A 26,634-nucleotide genomic window follows, 5' to 3' on the forward strand; every position below is an offset into this window, starting at 1 on the left:
TTCTTCTCCGCGTTCTCCCGCACCCTTTCCCATCCTCGACATTTTCAGTGCTCTGCCCCGTTCCCCGCATCCTCCACGTCTTTCTCGCTCCTACACTTCTCCAAGCTCCAAATATCTGCTCTCCACCTGCACTCCCAGTCCTGTACCCCTTCGCACTCCGCACCTTTCAGCCTGCCCATCTTCCAGTTCTCCACACCTGCCACCTCAGGGACCAAAATCAACAAAGCTCCCCGCCCTAGTGATGTGGAGCTTGTGTTATTAGGGATGGGCAGGAAGTAATAGATACAAACACTGAGCTGATGGTCTGTTATAAGTAGTACCGGCTCATTGAATGTAAACTGTAGTTGAAAAGTAAAATTTGAATTAAAAGAAAAAGACGTACGTGCTATGGGGAAATAAAATAGGCGGGAGCGTTGCCTGTAACTTGTGCTAGACTTTAGGGTGGGAAGATGGCAGTCGCATTCTCCTGGTAGCGGTCCCTCACCGGTCAATCGCCCACCATCTCCCCCTGCAGACCGCACTTTAGAGCCGGTGCCGGATCCCTGAGGTGTCTGGGCGTGCGTCTTGGGTTCGTAGAGTAGGATAAACAGACACTGCCGAAAAACGGCCCACCTGGCGGCCCTCACAGCCCAGGTATAGGCGAGGCACCTGGATCGCCGCTGAGTCAGCTTACGCCCCCTACGTGGGGGGCGGGGCGCTGCTAAGAGCGTCAGCCACAAAGGTTCCCCCGAACTCTCGAAAGCAACCAAGGGAAACTCACCCCCCAGGAGAAAACACATAAAAGCTGTGCGTACAAGAGGAAAGTGGAGGGTGCTATTTTTTTCTTTTTAATGATAGAACCAGGTGCTTGCAAGAATGTCGGACAGTTCGGTATTCATTGGCAACCTCACTTCAAGAGCTTTGTCCTAGGAAAGCTACAGTTAAAACAGCGATTTTCAACCCGCGTGCCACACGGAACTTTTAAAACATGCAGTGCCTGACTATTGAGGGGCACTGACCTCTGTTCCCTTAGATTGTCAGATAAATCACAACAGCAACACATCCATGCAGTGTGAATAAATCAAAATTCGAGCTTTGTTTTTGTCAGACTGGCAAAAAACATATCATTTTGGGTGTGCTGTAGAATTTCAGTAATTAGTTTTTTGTGTGCCATGAGATGGAAAAGGTTGCAAATCGCTGCTTTAAAAGATTGTTAGCAATGTAGAAACAATTGGGATACTCCCGCAGTCAGAACTGGCTGGACAAACCCATCCCTGCAGTGGTGTGCTGTGCAGTTAGTAAAAGGATGTTAGAAAATCATTAAGAAAACGTATGAGCTGTATCATCTCAATTTTCTGAATATGAAACATGGATTATAAATGGTGGGTTACAAAATGTGTTTGTAATATTTTTTCATCATCTATTTTCTATTTTTCAATGACTATGAATTACCTTTTATTTTAGTTTGAAGATGAATAAAAGCTCTTTTAAAAAAGGAAATGTGTGATCATCCTATTCACTTTTCATCCCCACCGTAATTAATGCACCACCCTCCCACACACCGAGTAGGAGCTGGCAGCGTCATCTTCGACCTCTGAGAATTTTCTGCTTCGTTGGACACTCCTGGGAACCACTTTCCTCACAGGAACGAAATCATCCGGCAGAATACCAACTGTGTGGAACCAGAATGGGTCACTTCCCCTGCCCCTCCTCCTCCTGGTGGGTGACACTGTCACCCCTCAGCTGGGCAGGTCAGTCCTCTCTCCCTCATGCTCAGTCCCCCAAGCAAAACGATCCGTCACTAAGCCTGGCTCAGCCTCCTTCCATGCTCTCCTACCTCCCCTCCCTCTCCTTTCACCCAGGCTGTGGGGCCTCTTCAATGGCTTTCCAGCTCCCACTTTGGACCCTACCAGTCCCTCCTAATGGTGCTTGGGGGAGTTTTGTGTAATGATGCTGACCATGTCCCTTCTCTGCATGAATCCTTCCCCTGACTCCCAATATCCATGGTAAATCTGAAACCCTCACTCTGGACTCCAGGCCTTGAGCCACCAGCACCTGCCCACCATGCCTGCCTCCAGGTCTTCCTTCCCTGCTCCCTCTGGGCCCTACACTTAACCCTCTCAGGCCCACCTTTCTCACCCTTCAGCTCCCTCTAAGGGCCTCCCTGAGCCCACCGAGTCAGGACCCTGTCAGATGCTGTGGCGTACCTGGCCTTCTCCTGGTCAGCCCTTAGCCTCAGCTTTCATAAACTTACAAGTCAGATAGCTCCATGTTTCCTGTCTAGCCCTGGGAGTCCAGAGCTGTGACCCAGATCCCAGGCACCCCACTCTGGACAGACAGGTAGAGGGAAAGGGGGAGAGATGAGGGTGAATCTAGGTGAGGGCTACACCATGTCACCTGCACTGTTCCTTCAACTTTTATGGAAGTTTGAAATGTCTCAAAATAAAGGAAATCTTGACACCACTGGCCCCAGAGTGTGCTCCCCGCTGGCTCAGCAGTAGCTTCCTGCCTCATGGTACTGAACACCTTGCAGACAGACAATGGACACCACCTGCCACTCAGGAGGGAGCTGGGTCCTTGCTGTGCCCTCAAGCAGCCTCCAGTGGCCACCAAGTCAGCCAGGCCCCTCGCTGGGGACAGAAGAACCCAGCTTGAGGCTTCCCTGATAATAGCAGAAGTCAACAATGCGACTCTAAAGTTCAGGGAGTGGGTGGGCCAGGGTTAATCCTCTCTGACCCACCCAGGTTGGGCCTGCCTGGACATCAGGCTGAGAGGCCGAAGTCACGCCTTGCCTGCTCCCTGTCCTCACATCCTCTTTTCCACTGCTGCTTCTCTAGTGGCACTCCACCGTCACACATTAGGCCCTGAGCAATTCCCCCTGCATTCTTACCATCAGACAAAGCCCACTGAAAGGATGACTCAGAACTGAGGAAAGGCGGAATTGGAGGATAAGAGGAATCTATTTAAATATAGAATTAAGACAAAAGAACACCTCAAATTATGGTTATAGAATACAAATATTATAAACAAACATGCTATAAAAATAAAATAGTAAAATGGAGAGTGGGCAAGGAAACTGCTAAGTGTCTCCCTCTCCTGGGAGGGCGTCAATAGATACTGATTACGGATTACACAAGGCCTCTAAACCCTACATTTAAAAAATAAGCCATTTCCTTGTGCCCGGTGGCAGTTTTCAAAGGATGAGGCCACATGTGGTGAAGCAACGGGGGTGGAAACCTTCCCCATGGGAGCTCTGGGAGATCCTGACTTCCAGTGAAGGCAAACTGTGTTTCTTCCCCTCCTCCTCTAGCAGGGGCAGCTCCCAGGGGCTGGGGAGGGGCTCAGGGTCCTGGTTATCCCCCTCAGCCCACAAAACCTCCTGGGAGGAGCATGATGGGAGTACCTATCGCACACCTCTGCCACGGTCCCTACCCCTGCACTGCAGGCCCACCCCCTCCTCAGTAGAACCCTGGGCTGCCATGGTTGCAGGGACCCTGTGCAGGGGGCTGTCAGTCCCGTGTGGCTGCCTGGAGTAGGTGAGGCTCCTGAGAGTCCCACAGGAACAGGCTGACACTCCAGCAAGGGAACAACCATGGAAGGAGAGTCAGGGAGGGGCTGGACAAGATTCCTAGAGGATCAGGGTTAGAGGTCCCACTGCCTACTTTCAGACCAAGGCAGAAGGAAGGGGAACCTCAGGGATCCCACCTGGTCTCTGGGCCAGTGGCTGGTTTTCCAGACTGAAAGTGCCCCAGGGTATGAGGTTATGAGGGATGGAGCCCCCCGAGAGCCACCCCAGGGCTGAGAGATAGCCCAAACCAGGCAGCCCCAGGGAAGGGCCCTGTGAGGGCTGGTAAGGTGGGCAGGGTCCCAGGGGATGGGGGATGGTTGGAGTTGGGCCTCAAAGGATCCAGAATCCTGGAATTTATACAACCTGTTCATGATGGGATCTAGCATGCAGCTCATTTTATTCTGTTTTCATATTTTTTTTCCCTGCTTACAAAAGTAAATTGCGCTTGAGCTGAAAAACATTACGTGATGTTAAGAGTGAGAATCAGCCAGGGACAGGGCCCCAGCCAGAAGTCACAGCCAAATTCACCACTCATCAAGGATGCTTCGCCTGCAGTTGTCAGGGTTACGAGGCCTTGCTGGGCCCCACAGAGGACTCCTCCCCGCCCACTGCAGGACTGGGGGCAGGCCTCCCTGCCAACCTTCCGTCTTCTTTTCCTTCTGGAAGAGAAGGGGGTGGGTCAGGCTGGTGTCAGAGGAAAAGGGAGGGGTGGGGGTTTCCACAGACTGACTTAAAGAAATAATTGCCACTCAAGAGATATGCTCCCAAAGGCCACCGAGGCTGCTAAAGTAATTTCCAGGAAACTCTGGACCAAGTATGGGCTGAGCACGTGGAACCTGCTGCTATCTCCATTTCCTGGCCTGGGGTGGAGCAAGAGATGGAGAAGGTATGGATTAGGTACAGTGGTGAAGATGGGGCGGCAGGTTGAGGGAGCTGTTGACTGCCGGAGTGCCTGCCTAAGGGAGACTGTGTGGCTGAGAGGCAGTCCTTGTTCTGTTCTCCATCTGAGGAAGGGTGGCTTTGTTCTAATTCTCACAGTAGCATGAGTGGAGTGGGGCCCATGTAGCTCCAGAACCTGGGCAGATGGCTAAGCAGAGGTCTCAGACAGGGTGGAAAAGACCTTGTAGATTACCCAACCCACTGAGTTAAGCAGGAAGCATGAACTCTGAGCCAGATGCTCCCGTTTCACCTTCTGCCACGATCAGCGGGTGGCTTCAAGGTAGTAACTTGCCTGTCTGAGCCTTGCTGCCCAACAGGTCATGGGGCAGCAACCTTCACCCCTGGGGCTGGCAGGAAGCAGGTAGACACACAGAGACACCTGAACCAGAACTGGCTGGTAGAAGTGCTCCCAAGGTAAGCTGGGGGTGCTGCAACGGGGCCTCCAGGTTCTGGGGAGCTGAGGTCCCCGACTCCCTGATTGCAGCTCCTTTCCAGCAAGGGATGGAAGGTGAGGGGTTCCTTAGGTCCCCTGTGAGCTCCCGGCCTGTAGCTGGGGTGCCCCAATCTCAGGAGCCCTGAAGTCTTAGCCTTGGGGAAACAGTAGGGCTCCCCTCTGACTTCAGAGCACTCCCCAGTAAATTTCCATCAATGAGGTGGGGTCAATTGCACTGCCCAGCTACATATGATGGAAACCAAGAGGCTTTGGTTTCCCTTCCCCGAGACTGGCTGCCAGTCCAAGTGCCCTGACTAACTCCAAGGGGGCTGCCTGTTCATAGGCAGCAAACAGAGCCAACTGCTGTGGCTTTTATTTTCTCTGTCTTCTTAGGGCATGGCAGACCCACTTCCAGTTGAAAAGAAACCCCAGCTCATCTCCTTCCCAACAACTAGGCATCCTCTCCCCCAGACATCCCTCAGGATTCTACATTCCATTGTCATCTGCACCAAGCCCGGTGGAGGGGGTAGTGGCTGGGGGCATTCCAGTTGGGGCCTCAAATAGACTCTGCACAGAAACATGCACACACAGACCCCCAGACACATAAATACGCAAACACATACTAGCAGACATGGACAGAAATAGGCCCAGGGACAAGGAGACACAATGATATACACAGACACACCTTCCTAGGCAAACACATATGTAGACACAGAACCCTAGACACACATGTAGGGAGGCTACAAACACACAGAGATTTACAATGAGATGTATTGTGAAAAGCAGGACATACACAGACACATTCATAAGACAGGCACACTCTTTCCAGAGCCGACCCAGCCTGTCTATCACCTTGGTTGCCCAGGTATCAGGGGATTTCCCGCCCCAGGGAGGTCTTGCTTAGTTTTGCTTTCAGGGACCAGGGCCTCACCAGCATCCAGCTTCCTGCATTTCTGTTCAGGTTCCTGGGGGGCTGCCTCAATGGCACGCTGGGCCTCAGGATGGATCTTAAGGAGGGCCTTGGCGAGGGTGGTGGGGCCAGGCACCCCCAGAGACATGATGCAGTGCACTCCTTTGCGCTTGGCTGCGGCCACTTTGGCACTGTCTTTGGAGGCTGTCAGCAGGACCAGTTTGGAGAACTTCCTGGGCTTCTTGGGGGCTGTAGGAATAACATCGGTGCCAGCCCCAGGGGACTCAGGGGACAGCTCCTGACCGGCCTTCACACTCTCACTCTCCTGCTCGCTGGGCTCAGGCAGAGGCATCCTGGGACCAACAGCCTATCCCCCAGGCCGCGCTCAGGCCCCAGTGGATGGACTTCTACTCCTCCTCCCTGGCAAGGGAGCTGGCAGTCCAGGGGCTCTGTCCTAAGAGAGGATACAGCCCCCATCAGTGAAGCCTGGGGCTCAGAAGGGACCCGGGGTGCAGACTGGGCAGACGGGGCACCAGGATGGGCACGGACCTGGACACAGCCGGAGAAGCCTGGGCAGCTGCTTCTGCTTGGCCAGCTCCTCTCTTGGCAGCAGTGAGTGTGTCACCTCCCCCATCCAAACCTCACTCCCCCCAGCTCCCAGTGTAAAATGTGCCAAGCACAGGGCTCCTGGGGCAGGGGGCGGAGAGGGCAGCACTGTTGGGGGATAAAGATACTGATCACTGAGTTACTACGAATCGAGGCCTGAAGGTACTGAGGATGGGGCCAAGTGTTTCAACGGTTTTTCCATTTAACCTTTCAGCCCCTGTGTTATAAAAGTTAACATTGTTACTGACCCAGTTTACAGATGAGGACACTGAGCCAGGCCAGGGCAGCTAACGCAGCCAGGAAGCAGCAGAGCTGGGAGTCTAGTTGAGGAAGATCCGGAGCCCAACCTCACACGACCGACACCTGCTGTACCTTGTCCAGGGTAACAGTCCCTGCATCCAAGACAGAGAGTGGGGACGTGGGCTCAGGTCATTGACCCTCCCAGAATTCCCAGAACCTTTCCACCCTGACACTCTGCAGACCAGAGTCCCTGGCCCTGGGAGGTGTCTCCAAGAAGGGCCTGCAAGATTTCTTTTGAGAAATCAGCTGACAGTCTTATGGGAACTCCTTTGTAGGTAACCCTCACCCTTTCTCCTGCTGCTTTTAAGATTTTTTCCTTATCTTTAACCTTGGGTAATGTAATTATGATGTGCCTTGGTGTGTGCTTCCTTGGGTCCAACTTCTTTGGAGCTCTCTGAGCTTCCTGGAAGTCTGTTTCCTTTGCCAGATTGGGGAAGTTTTCCTTCATTATTTTTTCAAATAAGCTTTCAATTTCTCCTTCTTCCTCTTCTTCTTCTTCTTCCCCTACGATTCAGATGTTGGAATATTTAAAGTTGTCCTGGAGGTTCTTAAGCCTCTCCTCATTTTTTTTGAATTCTTGTTTCTTCATTCTGTTCTGGTTGAATGTTTATTTCTTCCTTCTGTTTCAAATCATTGATCCCTTCCCTTTCCTTCACTCTTGGTTCCCTGTATATTTTTCTTTATTTCACTTTGCATAGTCTTTCTTTCTTTCTTAAAGATTTCATTCATTCATTTTTAGAGAGAGAGGAAGTGGGGAGAAAGAGAGGGAGAGAAACATCAATGTGTGGTTGCCTCTTACATGGCCCCCACTGGGGACCTGGTCCACAACCCAGGCATGTGCCTGACTGGGAATTGAACCAGTGACCCTTTGGTTCACAGTCCACGCTCAGTTCACCACTGAGCTACACCAGCCAGGGTTATTTCTTTCTTTATTTTGTGTCCATACTCAGTCATTTCTGAGAGCATCCTAGTTATCAGTGTTTTGAACTCTGCATCTGATAGGTTGGCTATCTCTTCGTTGCTTAGTTGCTTTTCTGGAGTTTTGATCTGTTCTTTCATTTGAGCCATATTTCTTTGTCTAGGTGCACCTGTTACGTTGTAAGGGGCAGAGCCTTATGTATTCGCTGGGGGTGGGGCAACCCACATCTCTGTGTTGTGGTGCTGTATGTGGGAGGGGTCAGAGAGAACAATGCTGCTTGCTCAGCTCTTGCCCCACTGTCAGTCATTCCCTCACTACTCACAAGGGAGTTGTGCCCTTCAGGTACTGATTCCTGCGTGGGTGGGCTTGTGTATGTTTAGGACCCCGTGGGTCCTTCCAAAGAACTCTCCTGTGAGATTGGCAGTTTCTCCCACTGCTGCAACCCCACAGACTTTACAGCCAGAGGTTGTTGAAGCTTTCTTTCCTGGAACTGGAACCCTGGGTTGCACTGTCTGTCTCACTTCCCAGTAGTTTCTCCTGGTTTATCTGCATGCAAACGTGCATGGACCACCCGGTCCACCAGCCATTGCCTTGCCACGCATCCTCTCCTACGTGGCTGCCCATCTCCACCCCTCCTACCAGTCTGAATGAATGTTTCTTCTTTAACACCTCGGTTTTCGAACTTCCATACAGTTCAATATTCTGGCAGTTCTGGTTGTTTTTTGTTTTTAAATTGGTTGTTATCCTTCTTTTGGTTGTGCGAGGAAGCAAAACATATTTACCTACACCTCCATCTTGGACGGAAGCTTCACAGTCTAATATCTTCTTATAGGGACTCCATTCGTACTGGATCAAGGCCAAGCTAATATGACACATTTTAACCTAAATTTCCTCTTTAAAGGCCCTATCTCCAATATAGTCACATTCTGAGGTCCTAAAGATTAAAACTTCAGCATATGAATTTGGGGGCAGGCACAAGTCAGCACAAAAGGGCATAGAGCATGGTAATAAATAATAGCGCCCTCACTGGTGTAGCTCAATGAATTGAGTGCCGGCCTGCAAACTGACGGGTCCCCAATTCAATTCCCAATCAGGGCACATGCCTGGGTTCCAGGCCAGTTCTCCAGTGCATGAGAACTGGTCTGGGCATATGAGAGACAACCACACATTGATGTTTCTCATCCTCTCTTCCTCCCTTCCCCTCTTCTAGAAATAAATAAATAAATAAAATCAGTAAAAAAATCATAGCTCGTGGTATCCCTATATCTTGATCCCAACCTTCCATGCACGTTCAGACCAAGAGCATGCTTCCAGAAGGGAGGCGCACACAGGGCCTGTGCACAAGACTAGAGGCTGTTTGCTTAGTAAGGAGCCCTCAAGCCAGGTGGATCTTAGCACCGCTGCCTCCACAGTTCCAAAAGCTCTGCTTGTTATCCGGGGAGCCAGAATAAGCTTATACAATTTTTTTTCTTTAGATCATCATTCAAATAAAAAATAAAATAAGGTAAATGCTCATGGAAACCACCATCCAAGAGCTACCAGTTTGAAAACATATTCCTGCACAATAAACAGCTCTTCCACACTGCTGAGACACTACACAGTTTATCTGGATTTAGTTTTCTAATCAAAGGAAAGCAATAAGATAGATTATATTGAGTTTATTTTAAAATTTTGAAACATTTCATTGAAAAAGTTATACAGAATACATTAAACAATAAAAGTAAATCTGCATAATCCTACCATCCTATCACAAACTGCTTTCATTTCTGCATTGTTTTCTACATACATTTTTCATAGCTACAAGCAAAGCTTTCAAATAATTGTATTTCTTGTTTTCTTTCCATTTGTTAGGTGGAAACCATCAGCTTAGAGACCAGATGTAAAGACCCTTATAAAGTGCCAGAGCACAATTTAATTCACCCTTGTATTGTGGAAAATTCAATTTAAACCTTTAGCAACAGTATTCTAGAAGGCCAAAACATAGGGATGTTGCTCCTTAAAATGAACCATTTTACCAAGATTAAAAAAAAAAGCCCTGGCTGGTGTGGTTCAGTGGATTGAGTTCTGGTCTGCAGCCCAAAGCGTCGCCCATTCGATTCCCAGTCAGCGCACGTGCCTGGGTTGTGGGGCGGGTACCCAGTGAGAGGCGCTGAAGAGGCAACTACACATTAGTGTTCCTCTCCCTCTCTTTCTCCCTCCCTTCCCCTCTCTAAAAATAAATAAAAATACTTTTTAAAAAGGAGAGGACACAAGGGGTGACAAAGGAAAAGGATATAAGGCTTTAAAGTGTTTATATCTGATTTACAAAAAAAGCATCGTTAGAAAGAAAGTCCAATGACCACGTTTAGCAAAGATGATCTTTTCTAGGCTAAACAACTGTGCATTTTTCCAAAAAACAAAAACTAAGACCAAGAACTTTGGTCCCTGTCTTGTGTCTTTCTCTCTCAACCCACTTGTCTTTCCTTTTATTTATTCTCCATTCCAGTCATATTTGTCATGTGTTTACTAATTTTATTTGACTTGTTCTTAACTTAAAAAGCAGGTGCTTTCTAGTCTGTTTGCGAAGAACTATATAAAAATGCACTCAAGCTAACTAAAAAGTAATTTATCAATATGTTAGTGGTGGGAATGAGGGATTTCATTTTTTGCTAGTTTTCTATAATTTTTTCTAATTTTCCATTATTTTCCCCAAATAGTAATGTTTATGAACTACACTTACAATGGGAAAGTAATTAACATTTAAAAGTAAAGATTAATATAAACAACCAGAATTCAAAATAAATGAGAAAGAGAGGACACACCCTGCTCCTCTCGCATTCCTGTCCCTGTTCAACATTAAAGTGACCCGCCCAGAGCCATGTCCTTGGTTCTCAGGCTGGGGTCTGAGGCAGGAACAAAAACCCCATGACGTTAGTCCACACCTGCAGTGCCACACATAACCCAACAACCTTCCTTCCAAGTGTCACCATCACCCTTGCTCTGCCCCTGGTAGGACTGAGAGGCCCAGGGACTTAAATAAGTGGCCCGGGACAGCAGAGGGAGCGGAGCCAAAACTCGAACCCAGTCTGGCTGGTCCAGATCCAACATTCCTCAGCTGCTCCACCCTGAGCAGCTGAGGCTTAAACTAAGAAATGCCAGTTACAGAGAAAACTTCATCCAGAACCTCAGAGGAAGTTCTCAGGGTATAGCCCAAAGAATAAAATACATTTCCATAAGTCCAAACCGATATGAATAATTGAATGAATAAATAAATGGGGGAGAAGGGACAAGTAATCTTCATGAATAATTCCAAAAAGTAAACACTTCCCCTTTCAGGAGGTAAAGATTAAGTCCGACCCTTGATGAGGGGGAAAGAACACACTTTTCAACAAATGTGGAGTGTTGGAATACCTAGATATCCAATACAAAAGAATGAAGATGAGCTCCCTCCTTACACCACATGAAAAATTAACTTTAAATAGATCATAAACTTACTTGTAAGAGCTAGTTATAAAACTCCTTTTTTTAAAACATTTTCTTTATTTATTTTTAGACAGAGGGGAAGGGAGGGAGAGAAACATCAATGTGTGGTTGCCTCTCGCGTGCCCCTCACCAGGAAACCTGGCCTGCAACTCAGGCATGTGCCCTGACTGGGAATCAAACCTGCAACCCTTTGGTTCCTAGGCCAGTGCTCAATCCACTGAGCCACACCAACCAGGGGTTATAAAACTTTTTTTAAAAAAAAATAGGCTCTGGCTGGTGTGGCTCAGTGGATTGAGCATCGGCCTACGAAACAAAAGGACACTAGTTCAATTCTGGGTCAGGGCACATGCCTGGGTTGCCAGCCAGGTCCCCAGTTGGGGCATGCAAGAGGCAACCAGTTGATGTTTCTTTCACACATTGATGTTTCTCTCCCTCTCTCCCTCCCTTCCCCTGTCTCTAAAATCAATAAGCATATCCTCAGGTGAGGATAAAAAAAAGTGAAGCAGAAACAAATTAAAAAGATCAAAAGGCTTAACAGCTACCTTACTCCATTCGGTTTACATGCTCCCCATAACTGTGTAACCTGGTGGTTTTATATTGCTGCGGCCTCAGTCTCCACTTATCCCAACCAGCTGCCATGACACTGGTCTGCACAAAGGAGAGCCAGGAGTTAAAGATGGCTCACACAATGTTAAGAACTGGCAGGAGCCTCTGAGACATCATCAGATCTTTGGGAGGCAGAATAACGGCTTCCCCAAAATGTCCAGGTCCCAATCCCTGAACCTGCAAATGTTACCTTATGTAGCAAAGAGGAATGAAGTTTTCAGATGGAATTAAGGTTACTAAAGTAGGAGATTAGCTTGGATTATCCACGTGGGTGCAATCAAAGGGATCCTAAATAGCAGGAGAGAGAGGCAGAAGAAGAGAGTCAGAGAAAGATATGCTGATATTAGCAGGGTCAGAGAAATTCAGTGTTGCTGGCTGTGGAGGGGGCCCTGGGCCAAGGAATGCTGGAGGCCTCTAGAAGATGGAAAAGACAAAAAATAGATGGTCTCTCCTAGAGTTCCCAGGAAGCAACAGCCTTGCTCACACTTTGATTTTAACCCAGTGAGACCTAATCAGACATCTGAACTCCAGAACTGTAAGATGGTTACAAAGCTGTGTTGTTTTTAGCCACTAAATTTGTGGTAATTTGAGGCAATAGGAAACTAATGGGAGGTCCAATACCTTACTGGTGAGATTCTGAAAGGTGGGAGCCCTGCCCGGTGGCTGGTGATGGATCAGCAGAATTACCTTCATACTTATGGGAGAGAAATACCATCAATGTCCATCAACACTTGTGTCCTCTGCTGTGAGGGCAAACCCCTTACCCTTTCTGGGTTGGTTTCACCTGTGTAATAGGAATAGTGGTGAATTTAGCAGGGGTTCTTAATAACAGGTAGGTGAAAGGTTAAGTGGTTGTTTTAAACAGTTCCCAGTGAGCCCTGACCAGTGTAGCTCAGTTGGTTGGGCACCGTGGTCCTGCAAAATGAAAGGTCACTGGTTCGATTCTCCATCAGGGCATATGCCTGGGTTGCAGGCCGGTTTAACAACTGATCAATGTTTCCCTCCCTCTCTTTCTCCCTTCCTTCCTTCCCCTCTCTCTAAGAATAAATAAAAGTCTTTAAAATGAAATAAAAAGTTCCCAGTCCAGGTGGCTAAGTTGGCTGGAGCATCATCCCATTTACCAAAAGGTTGCTGACTCAGTTCCCTGTCAGAGCACATATTTAGGTTGGGGGTTCGATTCCCCAGCCAGGGTGCATATGGAAGGCAACCGACTGATGTTTCTCTCTCACACTGATGTTTTTTTCTCTCTCTCTTTTCCCCTTCCTGTGCCCCTCCCTTCCTCTCTCTCTAAAATCAATAAACATCCTTGGGTGAGGATTTAAAAAAAAATTCCCAGGGATATTGACAGCTGCCCCCGCCCCCCATAATCACTGTCCCATGCAGTTCATGGAGGGATGTGAATGGATGGTTGGTGGGATGATGGGCCAGCTTAGCTGTGCAGGTACATATCCTTACAGGGAGATTTTCAAAGCAGCAGTGATCCAAAAAACTCAAGAACTGCTACTCTACAGTATGCAGGGAAGAGCTTCTCCAAAGTGGGAATTTCATGTCATGGCACCGCCTTTCCCCTAATCACCATGGCTCAGAATATTAGTTACTTTTACTCGTCCTTTACCCATTGTAATTTGTCATCACACCTGTCTGCACCGCGCCCAAATGGCCCCAGCTCCCATTATCTCCAATCATTTCCATTGCTTCCTGACCAAGCCTTTGAGTGTGTCGCCCGCCCCAATATCACACACCTCCAACTCTCTGCCATCCCTGCGGGGACCTCTGGAGCCACAAGGGTGGGACGGGGCCCCAGATGGGTGCAGGGAGGGGAGAAGTACTGGGTGGGGTCAAGGAAAGGCAGGCCAATGTGGGGCTCCCTGATTTAGGGTGTCTGTCAGGGCTCCGTCCCGGGGTCGGTTGGGTTGGGAAAAGGTGGAGCGAGGAGAAAGGAGACGTACCACAGATGATGAACAGGGAGGGGGCCTGAGCGCAGCGACGCAGAGCCAGGGGAAACTCCCAGGATCAGCAGCCCTTAGGAACCAAGAAAGACCCCTGCCGGGAGGGGCGCATCCGCCAGGGGACCCAGGACCCCTCCGGACCCGCTGTGGCCCGTCCTTACCAGGCACCGGCAGGTCAGCAACCGCAGAGGAGCCCTCCCTCTCCGGCCACTGAGCCTCAGCAAGTCCCTTAGCTTCCGTGCCTGCAGCCCTCGCCTTGATAGTGGCAGTCACCTCAAGCTAGGGTCACGACGCAAGCATGCGCAGTAGCGACGCGGGGACCCTATTCCTTGGGTAAACTCCGCTTTTCCAGGTCTTCCCAGAACGGCGCCGAACTAGCGACCTGACCAATCCGCGAGGCAGGGGGCGTGGGGTGGGGGGCGAGACGGTGGTGTCGGCAACTCCGAGGCCTGGATTTGGATCCTCTGCTGCAAATCCCCAGCACTAAGCAAGTGGGTTTAACTGCGACCCTCGGGCATCCCCAAGGGTGTGATCCGAGATCCTTGCGGAGGAAGCTGGGGAATTTTTTAAAGGCCTCGTTCAATCAGGTCTCTTTCCTGCTAGAGCGAAGGGTAGGTCTCTGTTTCAGCTCCTGGAAGGCACTGACTCCGCCCAGCCCAGCATCCTGGATGGCCCAGCATCCTCAGTATTGGACCCTCCCCCGTCCGCCGGTCCCGCCCCTGACCGTAGGTCCAGCCCACTGATGGGTCAAACCTTCGCACATTGGTCCAGCCCTCGTCCATTGGCCCAGAGGTCCCCACTCGTCCTGCCGTCGCCCATCGAGTCCGGACCTCGTCCATCAGTCCTTCTCGCAGCCACTGGACACTTGTCATTCTCCGACCACCCTGTGCGGTGGAGACCTGGAATACTCCCGTACAGGAAGTTGCGGGGCCATGGCGCTGCTTTCCTGAACGCTTGGCAGGTGCTGGGCCGAGCAGTCCCAGCATCATCCGAGTTGACTCCCGCCTTGACGATCTGGGGTCCCCGAGCACTAAGCCTCTGTGCGTGGTCCGACGCCTCGCCTCCCCTCCCGCACGGTGCCCCCGGCCCTCCGTTCACCGTGACCCTACACAGCTCGCGTGACTCCTCCTTCCAACCGTTCCCCTCCGCCGGGCGGAGCCCCTGGTCTTCTGGCTGTGTCCTCGGCGTTTGCAGAGTGAAGACGCTGCTCCTGTCTAGGAAACCCCACGCTCCCCTGACACCCCTTCCCTCCGCCTCCCTCCAGAGTCGCTCTAAAGCTGCTGCGGGTGGGCGCCCTGGCCCCGGGCAGGTGCGATCCAGCTCCTTAGGGGTCTGCCTGCTAGGCCTCGAGCATTTCCCACGTTCTCCTCCGCATGCTCTGCGTCTCTGTCCTCCAGTTCTCTCCTGTCCTCTGGCATCCTAATATGCACATTAATTTTTTTTTCTCACCCGAGGACATTTTTTTTCCCATTGCTTTCAGAGAAAGAGAGAAAAATATAGATGTGAGAGGGAACTCTCAGTCGATTGCCTTCCGAAGGCACCGGAGGGGAACCCAATGCAACCTTTCCTCAAGGGGACGTTGCCCCAACCAACCGAGCCACACCCCCCGGGGCCCAGTCCATATCTTCCCCCTCCTCACGTCCAAATAGCAACAGGGCCCGCACACGCTCCCAAGAAAGGCTCTCTGCTTTCTCCCAGCCCTGCCTCTGCAGATTCCTCCCTCCCACCCCAGGTTGAGCCTGCATGGCTTCCATTGTCCCCAAGTCCTTTCTCCTGGGGCCACGTCATTTCCTGGACATTCTCCAGTGTTCGTCAAAGCCTTTCATGAGTTTATTTGCCATTAATCATCCACTGTCTGCTAGTTGCTACTAGTTTTATTTTCTCATAAATATCTTTGTATATAAATTTCTGACACCTCTGATCATCCCCTTTCTTTAAATTCCTGAAAGACACCTGTTAGGTAAGATAGGTAGCGAACTAAGGCAGGGAGGAGGAGGGAGACATGTCTTGGCCATTGATTTGGCAGTCCAGAGTTGGGTCCGGTAAGATTGCCAGGTGTTTTGAACATCACAAAGTGTGCAGGAGGAAGGGAGTCTTTGAGACTCTGTTCTGGGAAAGGGAGCCTCTATAGCAATTTCACTTAAGAAAAAGATCCTTTACTAGCTAAGAAAGAAAGCCTTTGTAGCTGTACATTATCCCCAAGATTAGAAGGGGCAGAGGAAGAGGGAACCTAGAAGCTGACTAAGGTCTATAACCCCTGAACCAGAATAGTCAGCGCACTCAGATTAGCTGAGTGCCCACTTGCAGCCTCGGCCCAAGAGTATAGAACAAATTTACCAACAACTTTATTTACACATGGGGCATTCAGACCAGCCAGGTGCCTGCTTGCAGCTTTGTGCTTGCATGTGTTTCATAAATAAACTTGCTGTCTCATTTCCACTATATGTGTTGTCTCTCAGTTGAATTCATCTCTCAAGAGTGAGGCAAGAACTGAGGAACAAGCTTGGATGGGAGTGAGGGGTGCTGATGCCCATCTCTCCCTGGTAACAGGTCAAAGAAAGTGAATATTTTAAAGGCTTTTAATACATGTTGCCAAAGGAAGTACATGAGCTTGGGGTCAGATGCATGGGTTCAAATACCAGCTCTGGCACTTGCTAGCTGCATGATTTCAGCAGTTACTTCTCTTCTTTGCCTCAGTTTTTAAAAAGTTCTTAGTTTATTAAAAAAAATCTGCACAAATACCATATGGTAAGCAGTTAGACAGACACGAACAGAGCAAAGACAATGGGCCAGGTACACTCTTTAAATTATTAAGCAGCTCAAAGAGCTTTTGGTTACCTGGGGTCACATCTATCAATAGTTACTATTTTATAAATTTAAGCTGAGAATTTAAAATAGCAATAATAAATTCACTACATAATTATATCTTCAAGCCAAAAAGTAAGTGAGGAGAGTGGCAGTGTTCTACATTTTTGAAAAATCTCTTTATTATCTGTTTTAAGACACCGGGACTCTCCTATCTGCCTCCACCTTCACTCCGTCACACTGTTGTTTTGGTTGAAACATGAGAAGGAATCCAGTCTCACATAGATAAATAATTGGAAAAGGAAGTAATTTAATATCCTATGAAAATCATTGTGGATAGTCTTTGATGCTACACTAACACTCAACCACTGATAGTTTTGTTAACTAAACTCAAGGGGTTCACTGCTTGGGGTGTTCTATTCAAGAATGAAGCATGGTTGTCACATGTAGTTTTATTGCCTGCAGCAAGTACAGGGGACAGGGGACTCACATCCAAAGCTCCGTCTCTCTGAAGGGAGGCTTAGACATTATTTATATACATTATTGGTCAGTTAGATGTTGAATTCTTTGCAGTTGGCTACATTTATCCTGATGTAGTTCCTGTCAGGCTTATCCTGTTCACAGCAGCATCTGCTACATTTTAACATTTAACAAGTGTAGAATTTAGTAAGAACTGCCCAGACCTTGAGACCCTTCTCCTGGCTAGCACTTTCTTGAAGGCTGGTTGCAATGTGAAATCTGAAATGACATCAGTGCCTTTTGTGTGTTCTATTACATTCTGATCCATCTGTCTGTTTTGCACTTTGAAGGGATCTTTTATCCACCTGTACTTTTGTAACATCACACACTGGTTTTCTAGAAAATGTTGGTTCACTCACTTGTGCAGATCTTGCAAATGTTGGCCCATTTTATTATACAATATAAAAAAATTAACATTCATTGATATTGCCACCAATCATATCAGAAAAGTCTAACAATATTGGGAATCTGTGAATCTAAAAGCAGCATGTTCAAGTTTTCCAAAATTTTACTTTTTCCAAGAAGGCTAGGTAGAATTTTATCCTTGGCAAGAAATCATGCCAGTTGTTTTCCTTGAAGTAACAGACTGTTATTTTTTTTTAATTTTATTTATTGATTTGAGAGAGAGGAAGCAAGAAAAAGAGAGAGAGAAACATTAATTTGTTGTTCCATTTATTGATGCATTCATTGGGTGCTTCTTATATGTGCCTTGACTGGGGTTCAAACCTGCAGTGTTGGTGTGTTGGGACAATGCTCTAACCAACTGGCTACCTGGCTAAGGCCAACAGTGTTCATTTTTCAAAAATATATTTACTGATTTTTTTTTAAAGATTTTATTTATTTATTTTTAGAGAGGGAAGGGAGGGAGAAAGAGAGAGAGAGAAACATCAATGTGCGGTTGCTGGGGGCCGTGGCCTGCAACCCAGGCATGTGCCCTGACTGGGAAACGAACCTGCGACACTTTGGTTCGCAGCCCGCGCTCAATCCACTGAGCTACGCCAGCCAGGGCTATTTACTGATTTTTGAGAGGGGGGAAGAGAGAGAAACACTGATTTGTTATTCTACTTATTGATGCATTCACTGGTTGATTCTTGTGTGTTCTGACTGGGGATCGAACCCACAACCTTGGCATATTGGGATGATGTTTTCTTTCTATTTATTTATTTATAGAGAGTGGGGAAAGGAAGAAGAAAGAGAGGGAGAGAAACACTGATGTGTGGCTACCTCCTGCACTCCCCCATTTGGGGACCCAACACACAATGCAACCCAGGCATTGACTGGGAATCGAACTGGTGACCCCTTGATTCACACGCTGGAACTCCATCCACTTAGCTACACCAGCCAGGGCTGATGCTGTCATTTTTAAGAAAATGTTTACCAATTACCAAACTCTGAATAACCACAGGTTGTCTGGTGGTCATTATTTTTTAAATTCTCACCCAAGAGAAAGAGAAAGAGAGACATCAACTGGTTGCCTTCCAAACGCACCCCTATCAGGGACAAAACCCACAGTTTAGGAATGTGCCCTTGTAACAGGATAGTAAAAAGCTACGAGAATTCCTGGGCAAGTGAAATAGGAAACTGAGACAAGAAAATTAAACAAGGCCAAACAATCTGGACAACTTATAGTCAGCTGGTGAATTGCAAGACCTTCCCTAACCAAGGTCAGTTGAGAGCAAATACCTCTCCTCTCTAACCAGAGATAACATAATTTAAATCACCCTCATCAGAGAGAGAGAACAGAGACCTAATTTGTGCCAGCTAAACCCAAAGACAGATGAAGTCAGGAGAACAAATAACAAAAAACACCTTAGAGCCACACAGACCCAAGATAAATGCAAAACAGACCACAGAACAACCCCGACCCCCGACCCCCACCCCTAAACGCTCATTTTGATGTGTTAGCATATTCAAATCCCACATGGAAAGCTGATGAATATTCTGCTGAAACCCTCTCCTAAGATTCTTGCCCTTGGGGTGTGGGTGGGGTGGGGGGGGACAGCAGGGAGAGATAAAAAGCCTTCAGGGCCAAGACTCTGTGCTGGTTTGCTCTAGAGTCCACCCGTGTACCTTTGGTCATGAACTTTTTACTTCCTCCTAGACTCTAAGGGACCCTATGAGATTTGTAACTAGGGGAACAGTGAGCAGAGGCAGCTCACCCCTGGCTTACCCCCAATTCTGTCTCTAAAGCCCCCTTTTTCTCTGACTTCCCAGTGAACTGAAGGCAGCCTTGCATTGGCTCACTTCTGTCACTGTAACCTTCACTTCCCAGTGAGCCAGCTAACAGCAGCCTTGCCTTGAACAGCAGCTCGCTTCTTTCTTACACCATTTATAGGGAGCCAAAGACGAGCAGCACCTAGGCTCTCTCCTGTTGCTTCTTCTGCCCTAAGTCCTTCCTCTGTTTCACTCTCCCCAGCTTTAATAAACATGCTCTCAAAATCACCTGGACTTGTGTTGTGAAATCTTTCCTACACAAAGTCAAGAACCCACACACTACAGGCTGGCCTGAGACAGACCCTGTCCTGGCTGGTCCCTGCCTAGTAACATCCTGAATGGGAAATGAACCAGCAACTTTTTGGTATACACAACGACACTCCAGCCAACTGAGCCACCTGGCCAGGCTCCATAATTTTTTTTCAAGAAAAAATAGTGTTCCATGAAAAAAGCAGCTAGATCACCTTGCAACTCAAATAATGGCCTATATCCTTTTCCTTGAGAAAATAATGGTATGCAACAGTGGTGCTTTATGTACCTGTTTCATCTTCCATTTTGACTAACAAAATAATAAAAAGATGTGTGCCTAAGGACAAAGATTTAATAAAATTAGTCATTTTTTACTGCTTATCAAGGACTGTTTTAAGTGAAAGAGTTGTTTTTCCCCTTGCCAGTAGGTGGTGGTTAAGTACACAGTGACAGCCAGTGAATTTGGTTTCACTACCTTGATTCAAACTAAGAGCCACCGTTGGTTTTGCATCATCAGTACAAAACCAACATAGTGAAAAAGGCAAATTGTTTTCTTAGCATTACCACAAGGACAAAAAAGGCCTCTTTCGGATCTTCTTTACCAGAGCTAGCTATCTCTTTCCTTGAGCCTGTCACGTGTAATTAACTGTTGTTTCTCTGGGCCTCTATTCTCAGGACTGGAGAGATTACTATAAGCATCCCTTGTGTAAGTGTTTTAAAATTTATACAGACGAGACATGCCAGAACAGAGTGCCCAGACCCTGAACCCAAAGATAACAGCAGAACAAACCGAAGCCTGCACAGTCAGCCTGAAACCTCCTATTTTACAACTAATTGCCATGATTACCCAGTTCTATCCCTGTTTATCACCCCATAAAAACTCACAGCCCCAACTTCTTGCTGCTGGTGTACCTCTCCACAACATGCCCCTTTCCCTCTTGGAAAGTGAATAAAACCTTTGCTCTCTGCCTTGTCTTTTCTTTGTGAATTCTTTCACAGCCTGTGACACTGGCCACCCTAACAATTACTATGAAAATGATCATAGCCCTGGCTGATACAGTTCAGTGCATTGAGTGCTGGCCTGAAAATCAAAAGGTCGCTGATTCAATTCCCAGTCAGGGCACATGCCTGGGTTGCAGGCAGCAACCACACATTGATGTTTCTTTCCCTCTCTCTAAAAATAAAAAACAAAAAATTTTTTAAAAAGAATCTCGTTTAAAAAAAACAGAAAAGAATCATAGACCTCCTGAAAAGGGTTTGGGAGCCCCCAGGACTCGCCAGGCCACACTTTGAGAACTGCTATGCTATTCATTTTTCTACTGAGTCATTGATTTTTTTTTTTTTACTGACCTAATCCTACCATTCCACATTGGATTGAAATAGCATTTGCATTTGTGGAGGCATAGGGAAATAGGTATATGTCAACTGAAGGTCACGAGCATCAATGCAACACCAACAGGTGCAGTGAAGATGGAGAATTTGTTCAGTGCAAACAGCACAGCTGTTAGGAGGCCCTGGTGCAAGGTAGTCCTGGGGCCTGGCTCCACTGTTTCGGCAACCACTCAGCTCTAGTCAGGAAAATGCAGTTTTCAGTGCAAAAGAATGTGCACCCCCAAAGGTAGAGGGGAGCTGATTTATATAGACAGAAGGCACCGTCCATGGCCCCTGATTGGTTCCTCTTCACACAAATGAGGGCTGCAAATCCTCGAAGTCTGATTGGTCCAAAAGGCACTGACCTGATTGGTCAGAATGGAGCTGCTCTGATTGGTTGGTAAAGAAGCAGACAGGGTTTGTGGCTGGGCAGCCGTGATTGGATGGGAAAGCCTCAATCTTATTGGTTAAAATTGAATTCCAGGAATTCCTTTATAACGGCTGACTCAGCCAACAGAAACAAAGCGCAGACTGGCAGGTGAGTGTAGAAGCAAGTTCTTCAGTACAGGATTTTCCCTGAAGTGCAGATGGTGTGAGAGGCCATTGTGTAGAAATGGCAGCTAGGCTCTGTTTTTTAAATTTCAGCCCAGTTAGCTAACAGGAGCCCTTCTTAGTAGGTATCTTCTTTCTCAGGGCTCATAACGTGTTTGTAGAGTTGAATCTAATGGTCTTGTCCCATCTGAGTTTCCTTAAAAAAAAAAATTATCCTTGGCAAATTCTTCCCATACTGAATTGGACAAATTATTTGATACTTCCTGTATTAGTTTTCTGGATGTCAAACAAAGTACCACAAACAGGGGGCTTAAACAGTGGAAATGTATTGTCTTGCAGTGCTGGAGGCCAGGAGTGTGAGATCAAGGTGTCCACAGGGTCCGTTCCTTCTAAGGGATGTGAGGAAGAATCTGCTCCATGTGTCTGTCCTTGGCTTTCATGTGCATCTTTGCTTTTATCTTTGCATGGCATTCTCCCTGTGTGTGTGTTTGTGTCCAAATTTCCCCTTTTTATAAAAGGATATCTGTCATGTCGGATTAGGGTCCACCCTAATGATGTCATCTTAACTTGATCATCTGCAAATATCTTCTTTCCAAATAAGGTTACATTCACAGCCACTAGGGGGTCAAGACTTCACCATTTTGCTGAACACAGTTTAACTCATAATGTGCACCTTTACTTTTTCTTAGTGGTTTTGACGCAGGAGACAGCATAGGAAGAGCTCTGAGACTGCAATACTGTCATCGGCCAGCATTTAGCACTCTGGTTGCCAGGAAACACCTTTTACCAATTAGGTAGAATAAAGAGAAACCGAGGCAGGGAGGAGACAAGTCTCACATACTAACTCAGCAGTCCTAAGCCGATTCTGATAATATTGCCAGGTGTTTCAATCAATATCACAAGAAACACTATATTAACAAGAAAGAAAGCCTTGAAACTGTGCTTTCATCCCAAGGCCTGAATGTGGGAGAGGGGCCTGAGGCCCAAAGAGCGAGCCCATAAAACAACTTTGGTTAATTGCCTACCTCTGGTCACTATCTATTTTAGGAGGGAGTCCCTGATGCTCACAGGAAGAGCCCATAAATAACGTTGGAAATTGTCCCAATTCTAATTAACTGCCTCCTGTCACGTATTTGTTTTACAACAGGATGACCAAATGGAGTCTGGAGCAAGATAAGAATTCAGGCAGACAGGCAGGCCCCCATCCATCCCTAAATTTGGGTAGGCACATTTCCCTAGGAAAGCTGACGTCACATTTACCCTTTAGTCAATATGTAACTTTTTTTCCCTCCTATCCCACCAACTATATAAGTCCTGAGAACAAAGGTCTCTCTCTCTCTCCTCTCTCTCTCTCTCTCTCTCTCTCTCTCTCTCTCTCTCTCTCTCTCTCTCTCTCCCCTCTAGTGGGCTCAGGGGGCTCTTCGTTCTCAGGCCACAGGGCCTCTGGCCACCTGGCCTTAGGCTGCCCAGGGGCCTGCCACCCTGGTCTCCAGCCTCTCTTGCTTTTCTCACCCTGCTTTACTCTGAAACTTTCCCTTTCACCCCCTAATCTACCCAGTCCTGTTCTCTTCCATGGAAGCGGACCACTAATAAACTTCTTACCTACTACTAGATTTGCTGATATGTAATTCTTTACATGTGCCAGCAAGAAGAACCAGGTCTCTCCCACCAACAGTTTGATAATACCTCCTTGCCCATTTGATTATTTCGTGTTTTGGAATTTATCTAACAAGTGTGTGTCCGATAGCTACTCTTTACTCAGCACTCTGACCTTGGGAACTTCAGTGAACAAAACAAAGATTCTGCCCTTTAGGAGACTACATTGTAGGACCAGTGTGGAAACATAATAAGATAGGTATAGTAAGTAATTAAGCAATTATACAGTTTATTTAAAGGTAATCGCTATCTGAGGGAACTTTTTGGATGATGGAAACATTCCTTATCTTGATTGGAGTGGTGGTTACAGGCAAATGATGCCCACATACACACTTCAAAAGGGGAAGATTTTACTCTATGTCAATTATACAAAAATCAAGAAAATTGACTTCGTGAAAAGCGTTATGAGAGGGGAAAAAAGTTAACATGGAAAGGAGATCAAATGGGGGACTGCAATTAATATTGCAATTGGAAGTTGCAGTGGAGTAAGGATCTCACACGGTCCCTGTAGCCGGCCATCTGCCGGTCAACCGCCCATCCCCCAGCACTGCAGAAGACAGATTAGAGCCACCGGTTCTTAAACCACCTAGCTGAGGGACCTAGGTCCGCCCTGTGTAACAGATTAAGACTACAGGGCTCCAAGGGCACTCCTGCCAGCTCTCACCACGGTAACGAGGAGGCACCAGGAGAGTGGTCAAATCCGCGCAGGCTCCCTCCAGGCTGCCAGGAGCATCAATCACAAAATTTCCTCCTGGGAAGGTCTGAATATAACTGTGACCTGGTCTTCCACCTTAACCAGGGAAAGCACAGAAGTCACATGCCCATGGGTGACACTGTTTTGTTTACCTGGTCCTGGCCTGCATCATCTCTCATCCCCCACTTCAGTTTCTGAATAATTAGACCTCCTATTTATCCCTCTGACTTCCTTACTAAATTGCATTTTCATTTCGTGGTGTATCCTGAGGTGACAAGGATTTAGCCACAAGGCCTTTTGAATGATTTATAACAGTGAAACAAGTATAAAGTGACTCAAATGTCCATCAAATAATAAATGTGGCCTATTCCTGCAATGCAGTATTATTCAGCCATAATAAGGAATGAAATACAGATACAAATACAAAGTGAATGAACTTGAGTTCAGAAAACACGCTGAACAAAAGAAGCCAGACACACACACACATACACACACACAATGCCAGATTTGATGAGTCCATTTATTTGAAATGTCCAGATTAGTCAAATCCATAGAGACAGAAAGTAGGCTAGTGGTTGCCAGGGGCCAGGAAATTTGGGGGGGAATAGGGAGTGACTAGTAATGGGTGTGGGGTTTCTGTTTGGGGTGATGAATACGTTCTGGAATTAGATAATGGTGATGGCTGTGCAATCTTATAAATATACTGAGAGCCACAGAATTGTACACTCTAAAATGGTAAATTTTATGGCATCTTTTTAAATTTAAAAAGAAATGAAGTGCCCTGGCCAGGTAGCTCAGTCGGTTAGAGCATTGTCCAGATACACAAAGGTTGTGGGTGTCATTCCCTCTCAGGGCACATACGAGAAACAACCAATGAATGCATGAGTAAGTGGAACAACAAGTCCGTGTTTCTCTCTCTCTTTCCCTTCCTCTCTTTAAAATCAATAAATTAAAAAATTTTAAAAAACAAAGGATCAAGAAGGTGATAGGTATATTAGAGCTGCCTCCTCATAAATTGTATATTCCTAATTTCATTTATTTTACATAATTTCATTTCAAGTACCAAAAAGTGAAACTAAAACATATTTTGTTCCTTGAGTCTAGACATGTATTTTCTGCATATTCTCATAACCTCTTTCATACAAAAATCACTAATTGTTTAAACAATACTTGTAAAAAAAATAAAAACTACCTGTAAAGATCACTTGTGGTTTTGACCCTGAACTCAGTGATATAGGCAGGCTCCTTCCTGAGCCTAGCTGGCAGGAAGCCAGGAAACCATTAATTGCTCCAATGCTTTCCCTTCTTCTCACAGCCAATCAGCAGTTACACTGAGGACACTGCTAGCTGCACGATTTACTTCCTGAGCTTAAATTTTGTTCCCTTTGCTCACACATGCACACTAACAAGAAGCACTGTCCTCTCTGTGATTTTCCCTCATATAAGTGCTAGAAAACACACCACTGGGTGGAGATTTAATGAGATAATGAGACACGCCACACAAGAAAAAAACATGTAGTTCCACTGTGCACGGGCCAGAGTCCCCGGCTCTGCACACGTGGACGTCACAATTAGATGTTCTCTTTTCCAGCTCAGCTTCTTTAAAACTGTCCCCCAGCCTTTGTTCGGGGAGCAGCCCATTCTTCCTTTCCCTGTGCTCCAGCTGTAGTACACCTCTCCCTGAGAACGATTTTTTGGGGTGTGGTGAATTCTCTTATTTTCCCTCTTGGAAATTCCCAAGAACCCCTGATGCCAGTGGATCAGTGGATATCAGCTCCACTGTGTGGCTTTTTTATTTTTATTTATTGATTGAACGAGAGAGAGGGGAGAGAGAGGGAAAAAAACATTAATTTCATTGTTCTACTTATTTATACCTTCACTGGTTGATTCTTGCATGTGTCCTGACTGTGGATCCAACCTGCAACCTTGGTGGTAACAGGGCAATGCACCAACCAGCTGAGCTACTCGACCACGACTGTGTGGCTATTTTTCAATCAGAGGGTATAAGTCTTAACCTTTACCTAGGTGAAGAAGGAATAAAATACACTCTAGTGGGTGCGCCATCAGAATCAAATTATAAACATGCCTTAAGCACAGGCATTCTTATTCACATGAAGTTGTTCTCATTCCTAAAGTACTATTCTGTTTCAATCTTGGGATAAATATAGCTTAAATCTTTTTTAAAAATAGCTTGAAATTTAAGCCATGTTATTGTTGATGTGCAAGCTGACAGATGAGGCCAAACCTCATTCAATTCCCTGGTTCATGCCTCTTTAAAATAAAGTGGCGAGGCAGGACAGTAAGAAGCTAGGGAAATTCCTTGACAAATGGAATAAGAGAACCGGATACAAAATAATTAAACAAGGACAAACAATTTGAGTAATTTATTGCCAGCTAATGAATCACAAAGTTTTATCTTCCCTAACCAAGGACACTTAGGAGCAAACTGTTGACATATTCCAGACCGTCCTGGAGCAGAATGCCCTGTTCAACAACATTCTTTAAAAATAAAACTAACTGCCCTGGCTGGAGTGGTTCAGCGGATTGAATGCCGGCCTGTGAACCAAAGGGTCACCAGGTTTGATTTCCAGTGGGGGCTCGTGCCTGGGTTGCAGGCCAGGTCCCCAGTGGGGGGTGTGTGAGGGGCAGCCACACATTGATGTTTCTCTCCCTCTCTTTCTTCATCCCTTCCCTTCTCCCTAAAGAGAAACATCAACTTATTTTTTTCTAAAAATAAATAAATATTAAAAAATAAAATAAAATAAAACTAATAAAAAAAATAACCCTGACCCCACTATACACACATTTTGGTGAATCAACATATCAAAGGACAAACCTGAATAGCTAATGAATATTCTGTTAAGATCCTCTCCTGAGGCCTCCCCTAAGATTCCTACCTGCTA

General features: G+C 46.8%; 1 protein-coding gene and 1 long non-coding RNA gene across 5 annotated transcripts; one reads left to right on the forward strand and one right to left on the reverse strand.

Annotated features, from left to right (window-relative positions):
- Positions 1-3,174: 3,174 nt before the first annotated feature.
- FLYWCH2 (FLYWCH family member 2) lies at positions 3,175-14,413 on the reverse strand. 4 transcript variants are annotated; one of them, XM_036019999.1, is made up of 4 exons: positions 14,396-14,413; positions 12,410-12,506; positions 5,851-6,283; positions 3,175-4,206 (listed from the first exon to the last, which is right to left on the reverse strand). In XM_036019999.1, exons 3-4 carry the CDS (start codon positions 6,179-6,181, stop codon positions 4,112-4,114), a joined length of 426 nt encoding a protein of 141 aa, XP_035875892.1. In that variant the 5' UTR covers positions 6,182-6,283; positions 12,410-12,506; positions 14,396-14,413; the 3' UTR covers positions 3,175-4,111. The 4 variants fall into 4 exon arrangements, with proteins under 4 accessions (XP_035875892.1, XP_028366778.1, XP_035875891.1 ...); XM_028510977.2 differs by lacking the exon at positions 14,396-14,413 and adding an exon at positions 13,833-14,293; XM_036019998.1 differs by lacking the exons at positions 12,410-12,506; positions 14,396-14,413 and adding an exon at positions 13,833-14,293.
- On the forward strand, positions 14,095-15,824 carry LOC118499289. The gene is made up of 2 exons (XR_004901817.1): positions 14,095-14,162; positions 14,300-15,824. It is a non-coding gene; the product is annotated as an uncharacterized LOC118499289 (long non-coding RNA).
- The last annotated feature ends 10,810 nt before the right edge of the window (positions 15,825-26,634 follow it).

Source organism: Phyllostomus discolor, chromosome 3 (genome assembly GCF_004126475.2).
Source record: "Phyllostomus discolor isolate MPI-MPIP mPhyDis1 chromosome 3, mPhyDis1.pri.v3, whole genome shotgun sequence".
NCBI lineage: Eukaryota > Metazoa > Chordata > Mammalia > Chiroptera > Phyllostomidae > Phyllostomus > Phyllostomus discolor.